We start from the raw sequence: 22829 nt of genomic DNA on the forward strand, positions 1-22829 counted from the left end.
AACACAGGTAATGAGGTGTAATGGTGGTTGGGTAGAGGAAGATGGAAAAGTCCAGTTAACATTCCGGCTGAAGATGGAAAGGCGAAATTAGTGATAATGTTTGTTGTTGTTGTTGCTGATGAGGGTAATAATAATAATAATAATAATAATAATAATAATAATAATAATAATAATAATAATAATAATAATAATAATAATGATTGGGAAACCTACAAAACCCAACGTGCCCAAGCAGCTAGGGTGTTCAGAACTGAGAAACGTAAATACGAAAAATCTCTCATTGAAAAGATAGAACAAAACTTTAGGAAGAATGAAAGCAGAGAGTACTACAGAGCCTTCAAACGCAAACTCACTGGCTATAAACCACCATCTCTATGCTTTGAGCGAAAGGACGGCACACTGGCGACATCAAATGAAGAAAATTGCAGCATTCTGGCAGATTACTTCAAGAATTTACTTAATTGCTCTAAACCTCAAAGCACCATTGAGACCAAGGAACCCTTACTCAGATACCCAGATTCCAGACCACCCGACAGAGATGAAATCAAGCGCCACATTGCCCGTCTGAAAAATAACAAAGCGCCGGGGGAAGACTCAGTAGTAGCAGAACTATGGAAATATGCCCCAGAGGAATCACTTGATATCTTGCAAAAGCAAATAGAAGAAAGTTGGAACAAGGAGGCCCTACCAGAAGATTGGAAAATAGCTTTGATCCATCCATTACACAAAAAAGGCAGCATGAAGAACATCAACAACTACAGAGGAATATCTTTGCTACCCGTGACTTACAAAATTCTATCACTTGCCATCCTGGAGCGTTTGGAAGCACAAGTCGAACATCAAATACGTGAATACCAAGGAGGGTTCAGAAAAGGTCGCTCAACAGCTGAATAGATCCAAAATCTCAAAACGATCATCAGATATTGTACACTAAGGTCCAAGCAGTATGTGTCTGTCTGAGTGGACTTTAAGAAAGCGTACGACTCCATTTACCGGGAAATCCTGCTAAACATCTTAAATGAATTTGGAGTGGATTTGAAACTGCTGGCATTAATTAGAGCCACCCTGACCGATACAAAATCCAAGGTGAAGTTCCACGGATGACTCTCGCATTCCTTTGACATCAAAACAGGAGTCCGACAAGGTGATGGGCTATCCCCGATACTCTTCAACTGTGTTCTTGAAAAGATCATCAGAACCTGGCGGGTGAGATTACAGGAAACCAACTACAGTCCATTGAGAATAGGAACCAAATCCAAGGGGATCGCAACAGACTGCTTAGCATTTGCTGATTATATTGCTGTTCTCTCAAACGACATAGAAACCGCTAGAGCTCAAGTTGAAATTTTAAAGGAAATTGCCGAACAAACTGGTTTGCAGATATCGTTTGAGAAAACAGAAGTAATGACTAACATCAAAGAGGCTCCACCAAAACTCCATACAAAATACGGGGACATCACCCGAGTAGACAAATTCAAATACCTGGGTGAGATCATCATGAAAAATGGACTGGACAAAGAAGCACTTCAGGAGCGAGTACGCAAACTGGAAATAGCCTACCAAACATCCCGCACAATCTACAACAAAAAATGCCTTTCCCAAAACACCAAGATACGTCACTATGAAACAGTTCTGAAGCCAGTAGTTCTATATGCAGCCGAAACCCTGTCTCTAAATGCCAACAAAGGACTCCTTGAAGAACTGGAGAAAAGAGAACGCAAAATTGTGAGAGGAATCTTGGGATCAAAGTACAGAAATGGAATCCATCAAAAGAGATCCAACAAGGAAGTCTACAGCAAAATAGAGAAAATTACCGACACAATCAGAAAAAGACGGGCACGGTTTTACGGTCATCTGAAAAGAATGGACGGAAGAAAGTTAACTAAAGAAATATTTCACTTTTTTTATTCAAACCCCAAAACCACAATTCCCTGGTTTAGAAATACCAAAGAAGACCTGCAAATGCTACATATTTCAGCTGAAGACGCCCTTAACAGAGATCTCTTCCGCAAGAAAATATTGACGAACGGGCTAAACCGAGACGAACAGCCGAAGAGAAGACACCGTGCCCCTTGGACAGAGGAGCGTAAGCAGGCCCACTCACAAAGAATGAGGGAAATTTGGGCTCTAAAGAAGGCCAAGTTCAGTGTCAAATGCAACAAGACTTAACGTGGTCCTTGATAGCCCCAGCGAATTATATATATATAATAATAATAATAATAATAATAATAATAATACTAATAATAATACATGCTATTGGCTTTACGTCGCACCGACACAGATAGGTCTTATGGCGACGATTGGGACCGGAAATGGCTAGGAGTGGGAAGGAAGCGGCCGTGGCCTTAATTAAGGTACAGTCCCAGCATTTGCCTGGTGTGAAAATGAGAAACCACGGAAAACCATTTTCAGGGCTGCCGATAGTGGGATTCGAACCTACTATCTCCCGGATGCAAGCTCACAGCCGCGCGCCTCTACGCGCACGGCCAACTCGCCCGGTAATAATACATGATATAGGCTTTTGGACTTATGCCGTGTCAAGAAAATAAGGTGAAATTCTTTACGTCAAACGTGTAGCTCAGAATACTAAGTAATCTGATTATGCTCGGAAAATGAATCGATCGCGAATTATCCGATATTTACAGTGAAATACGATGCCTTTTCAGGGATTCCCCGTCCGGAGTATGAGTTCACTACTAGCGTGGGTACGCTAATGATGCTTATATAATTTTCTTGTGGCGTAATTTCACACACGTTGAAATTCTATGATCAGTTATAATTTTGACAGAGGTCTACTATTTGAACATATGACATACCGAGATATCCCTTACTAATTAGTGTGGGCCGATGACCTTCGATGTTAGGCCCCTTAAAACAACAAGCATCTCACTAATCAGTGCGCTTTTATAGAAATATTACGACTCAAACCAGGCTCGGACGTTGGCATTACCGTGTTTCGGCGATTTTTAGTGGGCGGAGTTATCAAAATGTGTCTTCATTCCTTGTCCTTTTCATAGCTAGCGTTCTCTCTCTGGGGATTCTTCCAGCTATGACGGACTTCTGTCGGCGCCACCAAGTCGGAAGTGTTGTGCAATCTTACGCAACTTGACTTCGACATGGACAAAGAAGCTCGACAAACGTCTCCATTCCCTTAACCAATTGCCAATTAATTATATGTATGACCGATTCGGTTACAATACATTTGTGGCCTGGACAGAAGGTCCTGAGAAACTTCATCTATTTCTAAACCACTTAAATCAGCAACATCCTTCAATTAAATTCACTATGGAGGTGGAGTCGGACGGATGGCTTCCTTTCTTGGATGTTCTAGTAGGGAGGAAACTGGACGGTTCCATAGGACATACCGTCTATCGTAAGCCTACCCACACAAATCGCTATCTTCATGCAGATTCTCACCACCATCCAGCACAAAAACAAGGCATTCTCACGACACTTACCAAGAGGGCGAGACGAATTTGTGAGCATTCAAATATCCAGATAGAGATGGACATACTCAAAGTCACGTTCAAGGGTAATAGTTACAGCAATTTTCATATTCATAGAGCCCTGTATCCCACAGAAACGTCCAACAAAGCTCACAGAAGGAAGAAGTGAAGATAACTGCCTACCTGCCTTACATTCACAACACCACAGATCGAACTGCCAAAGTCCTCCGCAAACACAATATAAAACAGTGTTTGGCACCGTCACTAAAACTGCTCACAGTCTGGGTAAAACCAAGGACAAAATTGTCCCCACCTTCACATCATGAGATATACGAAATTCCCTGTACTTGCGGTAAGGTTTACTTGGCCTAATATGCCGGTTCATTGGTACTTGTATCAAAGAACAAGAACGGAATACTCGTCTCAACCTGCCATAAAAATCAGCAATAGCCGAGCACGCTCTATCGTCGGGTCATGATGTCGTATTCCAAGATGCTCGAGCTCTTACCCACACTAGACACTACAGGTCCAGGATTACACGGGAAGCTGTGGAAATACGTAGAAATTCTAACAATTTCAACAGGGACACGGGCTATCAATTAAGTAATACGTGGTTGCCAGCCATTAAGGATTTACGTAGGTAGTTCCCTTCCCTCTCCCATTGCTATTGTTATTTCGTTTCAGTGTTTTCCAAATTCGTACGTTCCTCATCGCCGGATGTTTCATTCAAGGCTTGTGTCAACGTCATGCTTTCATATGTGTGTACCACTGCCGTCTCAATCCTCTATATTAGACGGCAGTGCTGTGTACACCTATTACGTTATGTGACCCTCTCAGACTGATTCTGATGGTTCCGTCACATTCCACTTCGATCGCTAGCGCTGTACCGCGTCCGGTGAGACATCTGGTGACGAATGAACGTACCACTTCCACCTCTATTAAAATGTCTAAATTTAAACCTCATTGTTTTGAGAAGCCTTTCTCGTGCAGAGTCTAGATTTCCTTCTGAAGACGCAGAACTAAGTTCTCTGCGAAACGTAAAGAATTTCACCTTATTTTCTTGACACGGCATAAGCCCAGAAGCCTATACCATGTATATAAGTACGGGGCGTAAAAGCATCAGAAAAGAAAAATAATAATAATAATACAAACTTTCATTTGTCCGGCTCCTTGGTGGATTGGTCAAGGGTCAACTTCGAGGCCTTCGGTTCAGAAGTTCCGGGGTTTCATTGCCAACCGGGTTGGGGAATTTAAGCATGTCACTTTAATTCGCCTGATTTGGGGATTAGGCGTTTATGTTTGTCCCAATGTACTCTTCATCATATACACAACACACCGCACTACCATCCACCACAGACCCATCCGTACCGAACACCTCCATGCACATACGAGTAGGGTTGGCGCTAGGAAGGGCATCGGCCGTAAAACAGGGCTATCTCCAAAGGTGTGACACAGTTCGCACCCCTCAACCCCACAGGAGTGTAGGAAGAACGGTGGAAGAAGATGATGTGAACTGTCAACATTTCATTTCGCATAAGTCAAACTTCATCAGCCACTGAACCGAACCTCCAGTTTTACCTGCAGTATGAACCACAGACATGTGTCTGGATTTGAGGCTTATCCTCTTCAGACCAATGTCCGTCTATGTGAACAAATGCACCTTGATGTCCGAATATAAATGGAATTTGAATTTCTCAAGTTCTGCATTTAGTTTGTGTTTTTTAAAGCCTCTATTTATAACCTCACTGAAACCAAAGCAAACCCCATGGCGCAACAGTCCTGAAGGGTCATGGCCTACTAAATTATAATCTCATTGACTGGCAACATTTTGAAACCTCTTCGTTGCGTTTTAACTGGGCTGTTGGTAAAAAATAGTGACAATGTTTCGTAGAGTTCCTACTTAGAAGCTGCAATGAATCCTGTTTTAAAGGACGGAGATTCTGCAAACAACAACAACACCACCACCAACAACAACAATAACAACAACAGACCGGCATTCTTATGAGGGTGGGCCGTTTCTGCCGTGTATGAGAAACTGCGTATTACTCTAGTGGAGGGTAGTTTTGTGTGCAAATGGTAGGAATGTTTCGGACGAAAATGATATCCAGCCCCCGAACCAAAGGATTTGAATGCTTACGTAAAAAAAAATTTCGACCAGGCTGCGATCTTTTTTTTTTTACAAGTTCCTTTACGTCGCACCGACGCAGGTAGATCTTATGGCGACGGTGGGACAGGAAAGGGCTAGGAGTGGGAAGGAAGCGGCCGTGGTCTTAATAAGGTACAGCCCCAGTATTTGCTTGGTTTGAAAATGGGAAATCACGGAAAACCATCTTCAGGGCTGTCGACGGAAGGATTCGAATCTACTATCTCCCGAATACTGGATACTGGCTGCACATAAGCGACTACAGCTATCGAGCTCGGTGGCTGGGAATCGAAGCCTGAGCCCCGAGGACTTAACGCCAAGACACTGACTACTCAGCCATGGTCCCAGGTCACGGTATGATTACTGTTATGGTCACAAAATTTTTTATAGGGCTTTCTTGTTCCTACAAGTTAAGAAAACTGACGTTCATGGTTTGACTCGTATTTTAATATGGAAGTTGATAAAACGTTGATTTGAGAGTGATGGATCTAGTGATTATTGTTTTAAAAAGAAGTGCAGCAGGCCAACCATTCTCTATTAACAATGATCGGAGGAAAAATGGAAGAATGAAGATATCGGCAAAGGAAAGCCACGAAGGGCGTGAAAACGGAAAACTTCCCAGGCCTCGAAACCTTCGGGGTCAGAAAAGAACAAGAGTTGACCAAGGGAGGTCGGATAGGATAGATGGAAGTGAGCAGCCTGGCAAAAGTAAGTGGAAGCAATGCCAGGACTCAGTTAAGGGCCCCGTAATCGCCAAACCACAATAACCCCTAAGACTACTTTTAGTCGCCTCTTACGACAAGTAGGGGATAACATGGATAACCACCCCCAACCACAAGTTGATATACATTACATTACATTTCATACACTAGGCACCACCTAATCAATACGGGCAAAGAATCGTCCAATCAATCAGAAGATTGCGGATTCGACTTTCAGTCAGGATGTCAAATATTTAGATACGATGTTCCTATTTCCTGAAATGCGTATGACCTTTACTTTCTACTCTTCTAGAGGCCTGTATAAATATGTTTCGGGTTTATTTTGTCCATGTACAAATTTGGACAATTTCAGATTCTAGAGGAAAGTTACTCTTTTCGTGGTGCAGTCACGTCAAAAGTGGGAAATATTCAAGACCTTTACCAGATCAGTTTGAACATCACCATATGTATACTGGGCAATATCTCTGTCGTGTTACAGGAGCCTGTCACGGTGACGATGTCGGGCATATTTTTCGAATTGGCGTGGTTGATCCGGAATTAGAGCCCGATTCACTAGAAGAGCTGACAAGGAAACGAATGGTCAAAATGTGGACCAACTTCGCCAAAGAAAGGTGAGTAACATTAGCCTATAGAGAGTATTGGTAAAACAGTGAACACTATAGATTTCCTATAGCACTGCTTTGACGTAGGGGTAAATGACTTAGCATACTAATATATAATAGCAACATCTGATTCGACGGGGAAAGCAACGGGAAACTACCTCAGTCTTCATTTCCCTTGTACACCTTTTCAGCGACGACTAGACCATCTATGACAGGTGATGGTGGAGCTGTTGAGGATCCAGCTAACCCTAGGACTGATTATTCAACATACATACATACATACATACATACATACATACATACATACATGTAGTCATTTATAAAGTATTGTTTCCCAAACACATTCCCTCGCAATAAAAAACACTTGACGTATTTGGAGATCATTTCCTTAAGAATTGTACGATAAAACTAATATTTTTAACTAGCTTACACCCAAGCCTCCACCCGCGTTGACGAGGATTTTTGCGAAGTGAAAGATTCGTAAAAGTTCACTGAGTGGAAAACATAGGTGTTCCAATTGTAGCTATTGCAGTGAAAAGGATTTGAATAAACCTTTGGTAAACCATGATTACTGAACGTCACATGAAAACTTCTGAGAGCTGATACTGATGTTAAAAATACGCAGCTCTTTCTGTTAGAGTTTGTTTATTTGTTATAGATGCTGGAATGGTATTATTTGCAGTAAGCTTATTAATATTGGATTTAGTCAACGTCTCCATTTCCATGGAAATAACGATTCAGTCCCCGTCATTTTTTAAAAAACAGATTCGCAAAATAATTTGGTTCACATGGGCGAAGACGTGGAAAAATGTAGTTATTTAATTGACGGCTCTTTCATACACTTGTGGCCTCGTGGACCTTTCCGTAGAACATTTTTTAATCAATAATTCTTATACACATAGTTTGAGGATACATTTAACAGTTTAGGCAGCGTTAAACTGAGCCTCGAGAATGCTTTTCCCGTATCCAGCGTATGGTTTCCACAGTCAACAGAACTCTTATTGTGGACGAACTTTTAAAGTGGAGCTGGTGGTTATTGTTTTAAGAGGAAATACAACTCGCAACCGTCCTCTATTCACACTAATCAGAGGGAAAAATGGAAGGGGTCCGACACTTAGAAAAATGAAGGCATTGGCGAAAGAAAGACAAGGGACACATAGGACGTGGCCTCGTAAATCTAATACCGTCGGAGTCAGAAAAGTTGACCGAGGGAGGTCGAATAGGATAGATGAAAGTGAGGAGCTCATCACAAGTAAGTGGAAGAAATATAAGAACTCAGCTAAATGCCCCGTGGTCGCCAATCCATGATGCCAAATTAAGATCCCCTGGGGCTCCCTTTCAATCGCCTCTTATGACAGGCAGGAGATACCTGGGTGTTAATTTTACACTGCCCGACGATTGCTAAGAAACAGACATGGATGGAAGACATGAAACACAGTGTATACATAATAGAGCTGGAGTGGTATTTTGAATACGAAAAATGGTACAGAGCTCACTTCATGGGAGAGCAGGATAACAGACGTAAAGAAATCAATAAATAACGTTCTTGTTTGAAACAGTTCAGACTCATAAAAGAAAGGTAGATATCAGTCTCTCAGTAAGGAATATTCCCTCCTCGGACAGTAATGCACATTTTGTTATTCACGTTGTCCACTAAACTGTTGAGGAGTTCTTTGGGAATATTCCAGACATGCTTTATAGGATTTAAATCCGGGGAGTATGCAGGACATTCCATACACTCAATATTTGCACTTTCCAGTGTGCCCGATAGAGCAGCGGTCCTGTATGGGCGGGCATTGTCGTCCATAAACAGAAATTCGGGACCTACCGCGCCCTTAAAAAGACAACATGGTCCAGAATAATCTCTCTGCAATACCACTATGCTCTAACGGTACCTCGCTCAAAGATATGTAGCGGTGTTCGGCCATTGTGCACAATGCCTGCCCACACGATAACACTCATGAACATTCTCTGGTATGTAACTTGTCACAGTGAACGGGGATTCGTTGGAGAATATCAGTGTGGACCACTATTGCTGACTCCAACCAAGTTCCTCACACCAACGAACTCTTCCTCGACGGTGGCGTGGTTGAAGTTGGATGCAGTTAGCAGGCTTTGAGCATACAAACCAGCCTGGTTTAACCGCCACGAAATGCTTCTGGTAGATACACGTGTACCGATAGCGGTTGCAAGGTCTGCAGCTATCTGACGAGGAGTAAGATGTCTGTTCCTTTTCACCACTAAGGCTACGTATCGATACCCCTGCGGTGTGGTAATCTAGCGATTGTCGAGTTATGGTGAATCACCAATGTATAGTCCGGCTCTATGGCTAAATGGTTAGCGTGCTGGCCTTTGGCCACGGGAGTCCCGTGTTCGATTCCTGGCAGGGTCGGTAATTTTAACCATAATTGGTTAATTTTGATGACACGGGGGCATGGGTGTATGTGTCGTCTTCATCATCATTTCATCCTCATCACGATGCGCAGGTCGCCTACGGGTGTCAAATCAAAAGACCTGTATCTGGCGAGCCGAACTTGTCCTCGGACACTCCCGGCACTAAAAGCCATACGCCATTTCATTTTTACCAATGTATAATAATAATGTCCGCCTCTGTGGTGTAGTGGTGAGCGTGATTAGCTGCCACCCCCGGAGGTCCGGGTTCGATTCCCTGCTCTGCCACGAAATTTGAAAAGTGGTATGAGGGCTGGAACGGGGTCCACTCAGCCTCGTGAGGTCAACTGAGTAGAGGAGGGTTCGATTCCCACCTCAGCCATCCTGGAAGTGGTTTTCCGTGGTTTCCCACTTCTCCTCCAGGCGAATGCCGGGATGGTACCTAACTTAAGGCCACGGCCGCTTCCTTCCCTCCTCCTTGCCTATCCCTTCCAATCTTCCCATCCCTCCACAAGGCCCCTGTTCAGCTTAGCAGGTGAGGCCGCCTGGGCGAGGTACTGGTCATTCTCCCCAGTTGTATCCCCCGACCAAGAGTCTGAAGCTCCAGGACACTGCCCTTGAGGCGGTAGAGGTGGGATCCCTCGCTGAGTCCGAGGGAAAAGCCGAACCTGGGGGGTAAACAGATGATGATGATGATGATGATGATAATAATAATAATAATAATAATAATAATAATAATAATAATAATAATAATAATAATAATAATAATATGTCCGCCTCTGTGGTGTAGTGGTTAGTGTGATTAGCTGCCACCCCGGAGGCCCGGGTTCGATTCCCGGCTCTGCCACGAAATTTGAAAAGTGGTATGAGGGCTGGAACGGGGTCCACTCAGCCTCGGGAGGTCAACTGAGTAGAGGTGGGTTCGATCCCCACCTCAGCCATCCTGGAAGTGGTTTTCCGTGGTTTCCCCACTTCCCCTCCAGGCAAATGCGGGGATGGTACCTAACTTAAGGCCACGGCCGCTCCCTTCCCTCTTCCTTGTCTATCCCTTCCCATCTTCCCATCCCCCACCAAGGCCCCTGTTCAGATTAGCAGGTGAGGCCGCCTGGGCGAGTTACTGGTCATTCTCCCCAGTTGTATCCCCGACCGAGAGTCTGAAGCTCCAGGGCACTGCCCTTGAGGCGGTAGAGGTGGGATCCCTCGCTGAGCCCGAGGGAAAAACCGACCCTGGAGGGTAAACAGATTAATAATAATAATAATAATAATAATAATAATAATAATAATAATAATAATAATAATAATAATAATAATAATAATAATAATAATAATAATAATAATAATAATGCCAGTCGTTAAGTTTCATATATGTAAAGATAATAGTCTATTATTTGCTTAAACTTCTTCCTATTGCTGTAGATTTTAAGGTGTACAAGAATGTAGATATTTTAATACGTAGGAGTTCTCTAACGTGCTGGAAGCCAGTGAAATGATGTAATAGCATTGTAATCACCTCCACATGCCACCGACCTCAGCCAGAATCGATCTCTCTATCTTGGAAACCGATGGCACCATTGAGATCGGCAATATTAATTGTATTTACAACTATATTTTGGCAGGTTATCACGGTTCATAAAGTTGAAATCACTACTCTTAGAAATAGCGTGTTATACTATCCCCTAAATTTATTGAACTTCTATTTACAGTTTCTTAGAAGTTCACTCTATTTGACCTTTTCACTTCATAAAGTTTTACTCACGATCATAATTGAACACAATCCCCGCTGGCGTGGTGAATGCCTCTTCTCCAACACGGCCTCTATAGTGCAGTGTCATTCCAGAACAGTTCACTCCACCAATAACAAGCCGCACAAAACTCCACGCACGACTTTCACTCACCGGCGCCGCTCTTTATACAGCAGAAGAATCTAGTAGTTTCTAGTTGCAAATCATTCTGGGCGCCTATTCCATTGTTAATCACCTTCCAGCTTCTTCTAGGATCTTCCTTATCGTGAATCTCAACAATTCTCCGGCGCAACTGTTTTGCTCGCTGCAGGCCCATCCACATTGCCGCATCTGGCTGGTCCCCCTACACCTACAGTCTCTGCCTTTCTGTTACAATATATTTACAATAAGAAGGTCAGAGAGATAATGGTCGCCTTTCCTCCAGTCCACCTAACATGCATGATAGAAAAACATATTTCAGTATAGGTATGTTACTCCCTTTCACGCTCAGAGAGTGCAACTTTTGTGCAGGTCTGCTTTGAAAGCATTGATTTATAATACTTAGATTTCAAGTGCTATACTCGAATTTCCACTTGTAATGCAGTTTTATATGACCTGATTGTAAGATGTATTTTATTTGTTGTTCCAGCAATCCTACTCCCGAGGTGAATTCCTTATTGCCTGTCAAGTGGGAGCCTCACACTACATCCAAACGCTATTACATGGATATTGATAAAGGTCTCGAAGCGAAGCTTAATTTACACGAAGAGCGCATGAAGTTTTTTGATGAAATGTACAGCACTGCTTGAGAGTAGTCTAGAGGCTGCACCTAATTCTAAGGAGACATAGTAACCATTCTTGTACAGCAAGATCAGTGCTATTTAATCACAATATCCCCCCCAGACATTTGTCATATCATAATTCTCCGGCAATAAAGACATATTATATAGGCTACAGTACAATGACTTACACTTGATTACCTATGAAGAATATAAACACTCTGTGAATATGAACACACTAAAATTACGTTAGAGACTATACTGAGAGTCAACTCAAGACCTTAGCGGTCCCTTTGATGTTAGACTTCTGGTCGGTGAAAAGGCTTCCGCAGCGCTAAATAGTTCCCTAGGTTTGTTGCTTGTTCCTGAAGTCAGGAGCTTTCTTCAGTTTGGTTAGATATTCTGGTGAACTGACTTGATGAATTAAAATTTTTTGCCCTGTAGTATAAATATGGAAAATATATCACAGGTTGTATGTTATTCGGGTTCGTTACAAACTCTTATATTTCAAACGTAGATGGCTATGAATATTTATTGTTCTCAGTGGTGTATGTAGCAAAATAATAATAATTTAATATGATATTGATATCTTATTTCACAGTCTACTTAGTACGCTTTGTTCGAGTTCATTCCATTGCTGATAAGTTCACATAATATGTGCGACGCACCGCCGTCTCAACGTTGAAGATGGATCCAAGAAAACTGTTGGCAATACTGGCTGCAACAGCATGTTCAGTATTCATAATGGCTGCTAGCTGTGGGCAAGACGTGTGTGATGCTGTGACGCTTGAGTCCTCTGTGAAATACTTTAAAGCTAACAAAAGTGGAGAAAAATTAAGTAGGAAATCTAAACCGAATTGTTTTAAACGTTTACAGTAGCCTACGAGATTAGAATCCGATGTGGACTGTGGAAGACGTGAAAAAGACCGCGCAGCTGACCGGCGTTTTTGTGTACAGTGTTTACGCCGATCGGTTGGAATTTAAACTCCACGAAAAATCCAAGTCTCCAGCGAAAGGACGATGTGTCAGCTCAGCATTCGCCGTAAATAAAACAGGAAGGGCCTTAACACGGTATGGGAATAGGATCCTTGACATATTCGATAATAATAATAATAATAATAATAATAATAATAATAATAATTTGTACTTTATATTCGTAACCGCCCTCTACCTGCAGAAATGTTGTCATGAGGGGATCATGAGTTCGTTTTTACCCTCCGAATGACGAGAATACAATATTTACAACATGCCTGGAAACATTGTATTTTGCAATCCCACTCACGGGTGGTTTTTTCAGCTTTTTGAACTGTACTGTACTGTACTGTACTGTACTGTACTGACGGACGTTGCACGGGAGCGGATTCGTATACTTATGTTGTAAGTCTCCATGTGCCTCACACAAATTGCGTTATGGAATAAAAATAAACCTTGCTTCTCTTGCACCGGTATTCGTCAGTAATCTGTAGGTTTTACATGGTCAATAAAGGAATAAATAGGTATGGTACGTAATCAAAGTACAGCTATGTGAAAGGAAGTGATTTTGTTTCACTATTTCAGAATGAAGTACTTGTCAGATAGACGCACGGCATTAATGATAAGCTGGTTGTGGGTAGATGGAGAACGGAGACGCTCACATGCGGAAGGATACTTTTCCTAAGCTCTTGAGTTGAATTTCAGTATAGTAAAACGTAATACCGGTAAAGAACGACAGAGTGAGCCGCTTACATGTACTGTATAAGCACGCTATCATATTTTTAAATGTTGGTATTTATTGAGTTGGAAAAAAATGTTTGTGTACTTTCGTCTCCTGAGCCATACAAGATTATTTGCTGTGATCACCAGGCCCTGGATTTTTGGGCAGTAACAGTTTAGAATGCAAACTCACTTGGCTAGTAGGAAGTGTAGTCTAGCCCACACGTCATCACGCAATTGCTCTAGGGAGCCGGTGTTACTTGCTCCGCTCGGGACGGCTGTCAGTCACGTGACAAGGGAGCAGCGGACAGGCGAGTTGCATGCTGTGGCGGTACTGTACTTGCCGCTCGGAAATGTTACCATCTGAACAACAGCAATGAAATACATACCGGTACATAAATAAATCATATCTGAGGAATGATGAAACATTATAATTAAATAGAGTTGAGTAGGGTAATATGAAATGTACGGTACGTACATCCTCAAATGTGGTATTTTAAAGTTTTTCTAGTGACGCGATCCTTTCTCGGCCTTCATTAATATTTATCATACTTATTGGCATGACACAAGGAACAACGGCGCTGCAGATGAAATGTGTTAACGTGATTCAATATTTTATTACATATTTTGTGTGTTATTTTCTTGAAGTATCAAATACTCTTCTTCCCAAGAAGGTTTGAAATTTGTTGGCGTCGAGGGCCTACGCTGTGCTGTACTCTCCTCCATAGTAAATGAAACATTTACCGACTAGTCTTGAATGTCGTGTGGTGTGAGGATAAAGGCGGGAACACACTACTGTCACCTCACGTGTGTTCATGCGCATCGTTTCGCAATCTAACCCGTCCAGAAAGATGTGCTATACCTTTGCGTCACTGACCGTCAGTGCGTACTACGTCATGTACTTCCCCTACTTCTTCCTCTACTTGCTCGCTAAGCTGCTCTCGTTCCTCAAGAGCGGGGAGCAAACTTGCTCCGAAGGCATTTTTCTCTCGATTGACGATGCCTGGTCTAGCCCGTTCCTCCATTATGTAGCGAGAGTAACATTAGTTCTAGCGGGTTTTGATGGTCTGTACCCCTAATGTTTATTCAAAACTCACAGCCAGTGTCATATACGGAGGGCTACCAAGGCTATCGGTGAAGCCCGAACCTCAAATGAGGTCGATGGAAATCTAAAGCACATTATAATGTAAGCATCTGACACATTGTTCCATTTACAAATCTTGAAAGCAACGAGAAAAAAATGTTGCAGGTATTTCTGAGAGCAAGGCATCGGAGACTGATCTCGCAGCCCAGGTGCTGTGTCCCTCTCCCCTTGACTCACCTTGTGCGACTTGCTGCTGAATGTCTGATAGGTGCTGGGACCGAGGGGATAGGTGTGCTGGGCTAACGAGCAATCATACTTCCTCATCATATATACTTCCTCACTTCACACATCTGAGTTAATTATATAAATAACAGTGTGCTGGTATTTCACTCCCGTTTACTTCTACAACCTTGTAGGCAGACACTGCAGGGCTGATGTTATAGCAGTAATATAGGCCTAGTTTTCTTCTTAAAGGTATACCTGCTGAAATGAAGTGCAGTCTTTCAGGTTTAGTGTTCTCTTTGGTTGGTTGAAATTGAACCCGTTATCATGGGTCGGACACCGCCACTGATCTCCCGAGGAAACTAATAAATCAGTGAATGATGGGTACCACCACAAGTAATGCTGTGAAATTCAACATTTTAATTTAATAATAATAATAATAATAATAATAATAATAATAATAATAATAATAATAATAATAATAATAATAATAATAATAATGACACAAGGCATCTGTATAGGCTTGGTTGTGACCTAATGAGGATGAAATCAATCAATCAATCAATCAATCAATCAATCAATCAATCAATCAATCAATCAATCAATCAATCAATCAATCAATCAATCAATCAATCAATCAATACTGATCTGCATTTAGGGCAGTCGCCCAGGTGGCAGATTCCCTATCTGTTGCTTTCCTAGCCTTTTCCTAAATGATTTCAAAGAAATTGGAAATTTATTGAACATCTCCCTTGGTAAGTTATTCCAATCCCTAACTCCCCTTCCTATAAATGAATATTTGCCCCAGTTTGTCCTCTTGAATTCCAACTTTATCTTCATATTGTGATCTTTCCTACTTTTATAAACGCCATTAAAACTTATTCGTCTACTAATGTCATTCCACGCCATCTCTCCGCTGACAGCTCGGAACATACCACTTAGTCGAGCAGCTCTTCTTCTTTCTCTCAATTCTTCCCAACCCAAACATTGTAACATTTTTGTAACGCTACTCTTTTGTCGGAAATCACCCAGAACAAATTGAGCTGCTTTTCTTTGGATTTTTTTCCAGTTCTTGAATCAGGTAATCCTGGTGAGGGTCCCATACACTGGAACCATACTCTAGTTGGGGTCTTACCAGAGACTTATATGCCCTCTCCTTTACATCCTTACTACAACCCCTAAACACCCTCATAACCATGTGCAGAGATCTGTACCCTTTATTTACAATCCCATTTATGTGATTACCCCAATGAAGATCTTTCCTACCGAGCTCGATAGCTGCAGTCGCTTAAGTGCGGCCAGTATCCAGTAATCGGGAGATAGTGGGTTCGAGCCCCACTGTCGGCAGCCCTGAAGATGGTTTTCCGTGGTTTCCCATTTTCACACCAGGCAAATGCCGGAGCTGTACCTTAATTAAGGCCACGGCCGCTTCCTTCCCATTCCTAGGCCTTTCCTCTCCCATCGTCGCCATAAGACCTATCTGTGTCGGTGCGACGTAAAGCAACTTGCAAAAAAAAAAAAAAAAAAAAAAAAAGAAAAGAAAAAAGAAGATCTTTCCTTATATTAACACCTAGATACTTACAATGATCCCCAAAAGGAACTTTCACCCCATCAACGCAGTAATTAAAACTGAGAGGACTTTTCCTATTTGTGAAGCTCACAACCTGACTTTTCACCCCGTTTATCAACATACCATTGCCTGCTGTCCATCTCACAACATTTTCGAGGTCACCTTGCAGTTGCTCACAATCTTGTAACTTATTTATCACTCTATAGAGAATAATGGCTCTATAGAGAATGAATGGCGAAGATATCATAAACAATTAGTTCCCAAGCCAGGGGTTACATGGTTAATTCTGAGAATTGACTGGGGCCATTGAGCCAAAGGCAAACATTCTACCCATTTAGCTACAAAACCAGACATTAATTTGCTAAACATTAGGCTACCATCCCACTGATCAGGTGTTGATTATTGACAGTGGCAGAGGCCAGGGCAGTAGCTTGTGAAGCAGCCTTGACAACACAACAGGCTCAAAATGCTTAAAGCATGACGTTCACTAAACCAACCATCGAAGAGCGGTAACTTAAGTCTACTGGTAGGCCACGACTTGATCCCAGCATATGCCACTGCTCATACCGTTATGCAGGATGGACCATACTTGTTACCCACTTCAGTAATTTTGCATTATAACCTATTATTGCCTAAAAATCCAGGCTCTAGTTATCGCTCTTCATTCCTCTTAGTTGAGTGGAGAGGCGTGATGAATGATCACTGGCGTCTCACCAAGGTGGTCAAGTCCAGTCCAATGCATAAGGATGTCTTAGAGGTCATGTCGCTGTGGTTTGACTTCCCCTTGAAGCCAGAATTTCCGTGACTTTGATCAGTCACGATATCAAGTCACAAGAAACTGTTTTACTTGGGTGAATGCTTGCCCACCACAGTTGCCAAGCGGGTGATCTTATCATCCAACTCAATACTTTATCATATGAAAAAACCTAATCAAGTAAAAATCATATTCTACTTTGAGAAATTCATTATTCATAAATTTAAACTACCTGGAATATATTGTGTACATGAAATACACCTGTATATATTGCATATTTCTTATAAAGCATTTCAGATCAGCCCATACTTTTATTATCTGAAAAATTTAATTCTGTATAAAAAATATACCACTGAACATATGTAACAATTGATATGTAACATCATCTTAATGGTTAACAAAATCTTCAATAAACCTGATATACTGGTAGCTGGTAAGTTCAAGTCCAGCACATGTTTCGGATACAACTGACCAGGTTCTTAAACTTGCTCACAAGTTTTGGTAACAATAGAAAATTTACCATCAAGGTCATTCAGAATAAGTGAGTGCATAGTACTGTTCATGGCAAACTGATCATTTTTCAAGAGGGACCGGTGTCCAAAAGATGTATGGTTTGAGCACTGTGCTATGTTAAATTTTGACAAAGCTTCAGATATCACCATTGGCATGCGTTTTACATGTTGTCAAGAAACCTCTACCAACCTAACGATAGTATCACATTCTGCATTAAATTTCAAAAGGGAATCAAATTGCTGACCTTCAACTTGATTGCAGAGTCTTTGTCAGTGGTGCAGAGATTGGTGCACTTGGTCAAACTGTGTGCTCAGTATTTGTCACTGGTAGTAAACTCGGTAACATTTGTCAGCGGCCTAGTTCTGCATTCAGTCACTGTTTTGATGGCATGCAAAATTTCGTACAACTGGGGGAAATATCTTTCTTAAATTGTTTCCTGTTCATTGCCATTTCCTTTCCTTTATTTGGACATTTACTGGCTATTGGTGCATTGCATTAACCTCCATAATTTTTTCATTACATATAACATCTGGCCAACTCTTGATGATAATTCAATGCAGACAGTGATTCATAAAGACTTATCTGATCCTGTAATAATGAAATGGGGAATTCCTCAAGGCAATATTATTGGACCTTTATATTTTCTTGTATCCAGTATATAAATGATATGAGCAAAGAAGTGGAATCCGAGATAAGGCCAATTGGAACCACTGGAAGATTGACACTTGATTGGAACCAACACGGTGCTTGAAGGTGTGGATGCCCAAAGAAGTCCTAGAAGAGGGTGGTGGAGGAAGAATACATGAATGTGTGAAAGCCCTGGAACAAGGAGAAGGGACTGACCAACAACAGACACAGTTCAATATTCTACCTAAGAGGAATTCTAATGTTGAAGATGGGACAAACACCCAGATCCTGAGACAGAGGAGTTAACCAAGGGAAATTAAAATTCCCAACCTGGCCTAAATTGAATCCAGAGCCCCTTGGGCCAAAGGCTAACATGTTAACCATTTAGCCATGGAGATGGATAATATAACTGAGTAGAAGTGTTTCACAGAAGCCCTATGTTCCAGTAGGAGTAACAGGAAATACATCAAGTAAGTCAAAAGGGATTGGAGGTAGTGAAGAGGTGAGAGATGCAGCAGGGGCATGAGAGAATACATCTATAGATACCGTAAGTATTTGTATTAATCAACCATTAATGGTAAAATTCTCCAAAGTCATTGTGACTCTTAAAATACCATTATGATCAACCTGTCAGTTCTTTATATCATTATTTTGAATTTTGTCCTACTGTAATCCTGCTGTTACTGTTTCCTGTCATCATCAACTGTTACTTTTTCCCAAGTATACAAATTCTTCTGCTTACAATCCACTAGCACTCAATGCTGTTTGTTTATGATGACTGAACAAGCCAATTTAAGTGTGAAACATGTGTTCACACAGATTACACTTGATAGACGAGGGGAGGACGAGGCTGGATCTGATGAATTATGAATACCTGTTATTTAACCTTTTCATGCCTGTGATGCTCTTTTTCAAACAGTTCAACAGCAGAAGAAGTGGTTGGCACTAAAGCAAGCGACACTTGGCAAGTGTATCCCATATTTGATGGTTGATGTTTGCGACTTTCATGGTTTGTTTAAGCTAGTCTTTATAACGCTTGAAAGGGGCACCACATGGTCTTTTGCCTGAGGAAAGTTCACCATGCAGGAATTGGCAAGGGAGCCAAGTGTCGTTTATATGACACACATGCCGAGTCCACTGAAGCTGATGGCCAATGATAGAGGCTTCTACACAGTTTATACACACTTTCCCAAGATTTGCAAGATAGGAGACAGGTTTCTCCCATTTGATATTTAAAACTGAAAAATGTTTCTACTGATGAAAACCTTCAAGTTTCTTGATGTCTCGGCAGTGCAGGGTTCAGTTTTTACATCCATAAAGTAATGTTGCTGTACACTATGAGTTTGGTCTGAACTGTTAGGTCTTTATTCAAAAAGACCCAGTTGGATAACCAACCAAATGTCAAATAAGTAGCACAAGGTCTGTTTTCCCCATCCACTTCTGAGGTGTATCACTTAGACAAGATGCTTCCAAAGTATAAGTGTTCTGCCTGTTCCAGAATGACATCTGAGACAGAGACATTGAATTCTGAAAGACTAATCCCTGAGGCAGGTTGGACAAGGATCTTGGTTTTCTGCTCATCCATGGTGAGGCCAAAATCATATGTGCTCTTGAAACTACTGACTGCTATAGCTCCTCAGGGGTAAGAGCAAGTGATGCAGTACCATCAGCATACTGCAGTTCAGTTATCCTGGTCACATGAGTTAAGCAATGTAAACAAAGTCTTGTCAAGCTGAAGAGACTTCCATCAAGGCAATACCTTTAATGTCAGAAGTGTTGGTAAATGATGAATCACAAAGCACCGGGCGAGTTGGCCGTGCAGTTAGGGGTGCGCAGCTGTGAGATTGCATCCAGGAGATAGTGGGTTTGAACCCCACTGTTGGCAGCCCTGAAGATGGTTTTCCGTGGTTTCCCCATTTTCACACCAGGCAAATGCTGGGGCTGTACCTTAATTAGGGCCACGGCTGCTTCACTCCCACTCCTAGACCTTTTCTATCCCATCATCATAAGACCTATCTGTGTCGGTGCAACGTAAAGCCAATTGCAAAAACTGAATCACAAAGCATAGCAGCAACGTACAGAGAAAAGAGTGTTGAGACAAGTACACATCTTTACTTCAATCCATGAGTGATAAGAAAATCACCTGACATGTTTTTCTGACGGAGAACCTGATCACAGCCTTGAAACTAGGCAAACAAAGCATTCAAGCCAACCAAAATGTCTTAACACTGCCCACATAACAGGCCTTGGGACAGAGTCAAAGGCCTTTTCCAGATCACAAACACTAAATAGAGAGGTTGCTGTTATTTTGGAGTCACCATGCATGGAAGATCATGTCAATTGTGCTTCTCGAAGCACAAAAGTCACACTGAAACTCGGGGAGAATCTTCTGAGAGACAACCTGGAGACAGCTAAGAACATCGTAGCAAGAAGTTGCCAACCATGGATAGCAGGGATATACCGCAATAGTTGCCACACACATTGCAATTACCTTTCTTGAATATAGTAGCATTCTTCAGTTCACCAGGTACTTGCTGACTTTCCCAGAATAAAAGGGTGTGAAGAATCTTGTCTTTAAGGTTAAGCATCTCCTTGAACCAACTCCATAGATGTTCTACAGGTATTTGGCATTGGATAACCTTTGAAAATCTTGAGTTTTCTATGCCACCAGTTGTTCTTCATTTCCCTGATTTAAGTTTGGCATTTCCTTTCAAGATCTGGGAAATAGGCTTTCTTCAAGCTGGATGATTGTTCTTGCTGAAGATATATATAATCTTGCTGTTCCGCATCTATGAGACTAATAGTTAATTTCTTCATTGTTGTCCTCTTTTTTAAAAATTTTTCTTTGAAACCATTAGATTCCTTAGCTGACTCAAGGAGAACAGTTTGAATTGTTGACCCTTCTTGCTCCAATCACTTGTGATTGTTGGATTGGATGCAAGCTGCTTGTAGATCGCATTCTAGAACTGTGTAGCAATGGATCGATCTGAAAGTTTATGGACATCAAACTTCGTTCTGGGTACACTTGAGTAGTGCAGAGGCAATTTATGTTGGAAAGAGATTCTGAATTGGCAGATCCAAAGTTTGTGATCTGTCCAGCAGTCATCAATATTTCTTGCTGTCTTGGTGATCAGAATGTCTTTCTTATCACATTGGCGGGTGATGACGTAGTGAAGAATATGCCAGTGTTTAGAGCAGTGATGGTTGGTGGTATCTGAAGCTGGGTATTTCACCAAATTCTTCAATGTCACTTTTTTACAGTACCTATATGAGAAGCTTACAGAAATAACAAGAAACTCTATTATCATTAAGTAATGTACTACATTCCTATTAAAACTGAAATGTATCCAGCAATTGAGACACAGGAAATAAGAGGCTAATTATACAGTATAAATACAGTTATTCTTACCTCTCTCAAATTTAAAATTTGCCATGTTTCTCATTGATGCAAAATGTTGGGAATATTGTGAATTGATCGGTATGGCATACTCTAACAGCATGGAAAAGACTTATTTTTTTGCTATTTGCTTTACGTCGCACTGACACAGATAGGTCTTATGGCGATGATGGGAGAGGAAAGGCCTAGGAATGGGAAGGAAGCGGCTGTGGCCTTAATTAAGGTACAGCCCCAGCTTTTGCCTGGTGTGAAAATGGGAAACCACGGAAAATCATCTTCAAGGCTGCCGACAGTGGAATTTGAACCCACTATCTCCCTAATACTGGATACTGGCCACACTTAAGCGACTGTAGTTATTGAGCTCGGTGCATGGAAAAGAAATAACTGTTGTGTGAAGAGAGAAAGCAGGCATAAAGTCATCTCCGCAGAGTGGTATAATCTAATGGGGACATTTGGAGTTGTTATTCAATAGGAGGTTTGCTGGTCCTGTGTAACACCCATGGACCGATACTGGCGAGTGTGCTCCCTGATGTTATGTACAGGCTTAGGCTTACTGCTTGGGAGTTGCCATAGGAAAGCAAACCTCCTGAGTTTGTATTTGAAGCTGGCATCTGGTTTTTGGTCCATTACAAAGCATTAGTATTTCAAAAGACTAAAGATGGTTGATGTTACTATATTTTAGAATATATATGTTAGGCTTATTAAACTAAAAAAATTAGAAAGAAAAATGATAAATGAAGTGTAAAATTATCGGGAGTTGTACAACACTGCAACAATACCATACACTGCCGCTTGTTTAGAGAATGGGTGTATCCATGTGGTCTTGAAATGGTTAGGTAACTGGAACTGAGTAGTGGAGACAAATAGTTCATGCTCAGCACATAGGCTGAGAAGCAATAACCCATTGGTATTGCATTTTCTGATATGTTTTCCCATCATATTTTCCAACAACTGCTCCCAAGTCTGGAACTGAAATCACCAAGCAATAACAATTTGTCCATAGGCAATAATTTGCTGATGAGTGTGTTCAGCTAGTTATAAAAATTATTCTTAACATCTTCATCAGCATCTAGAGTGGGGGCATGTGAGGATATCAGAGTGTTGAAAATATCCCCTGAGTGTGGTATATGGAGAGCCATCTGCTTGCTGTGTGAATGAGCTTTAAG

General features: G+C 41.6%; 1 protein-coding gene across 1 annotated transcript in view; it reads left to right on the forward strand.

The window, feature by feature from the left end:
* Positions 1-22829, forward strand: part of LOC136877720 (uncharacterized) — a 269242-nt gene that overhangs the window by 113746 nt on the left and 132667 nt on the right. The window contains exons 10-11 of the mRNA XM_068228718.1: positions 6790-6922; positions 11675-11832. Of these exons, the coding sequence (XP_068084819.1) occupies positions 6790-6922; positions 11675-11832 (291 nt within the window). The remainder of the gene's footprint in view (positions 1-6789; positions 6923-11674; positions 11833-22829) is intronic.

This window comes from Anabrus simplex, chromosome 7 (assembly GCF_040414725.1).
Source record: "Anabrus simplex isolate iqAnaSimp1 chromosome 7, ASM4041472v1, whole genome shotgun sequence".
Lineage (NCBI taxonomy): Eukaryota > Metazoa > Arthropoda > Insecta > Orthoptera > Tettigoniidae > Anabrus > Anabrus simplex.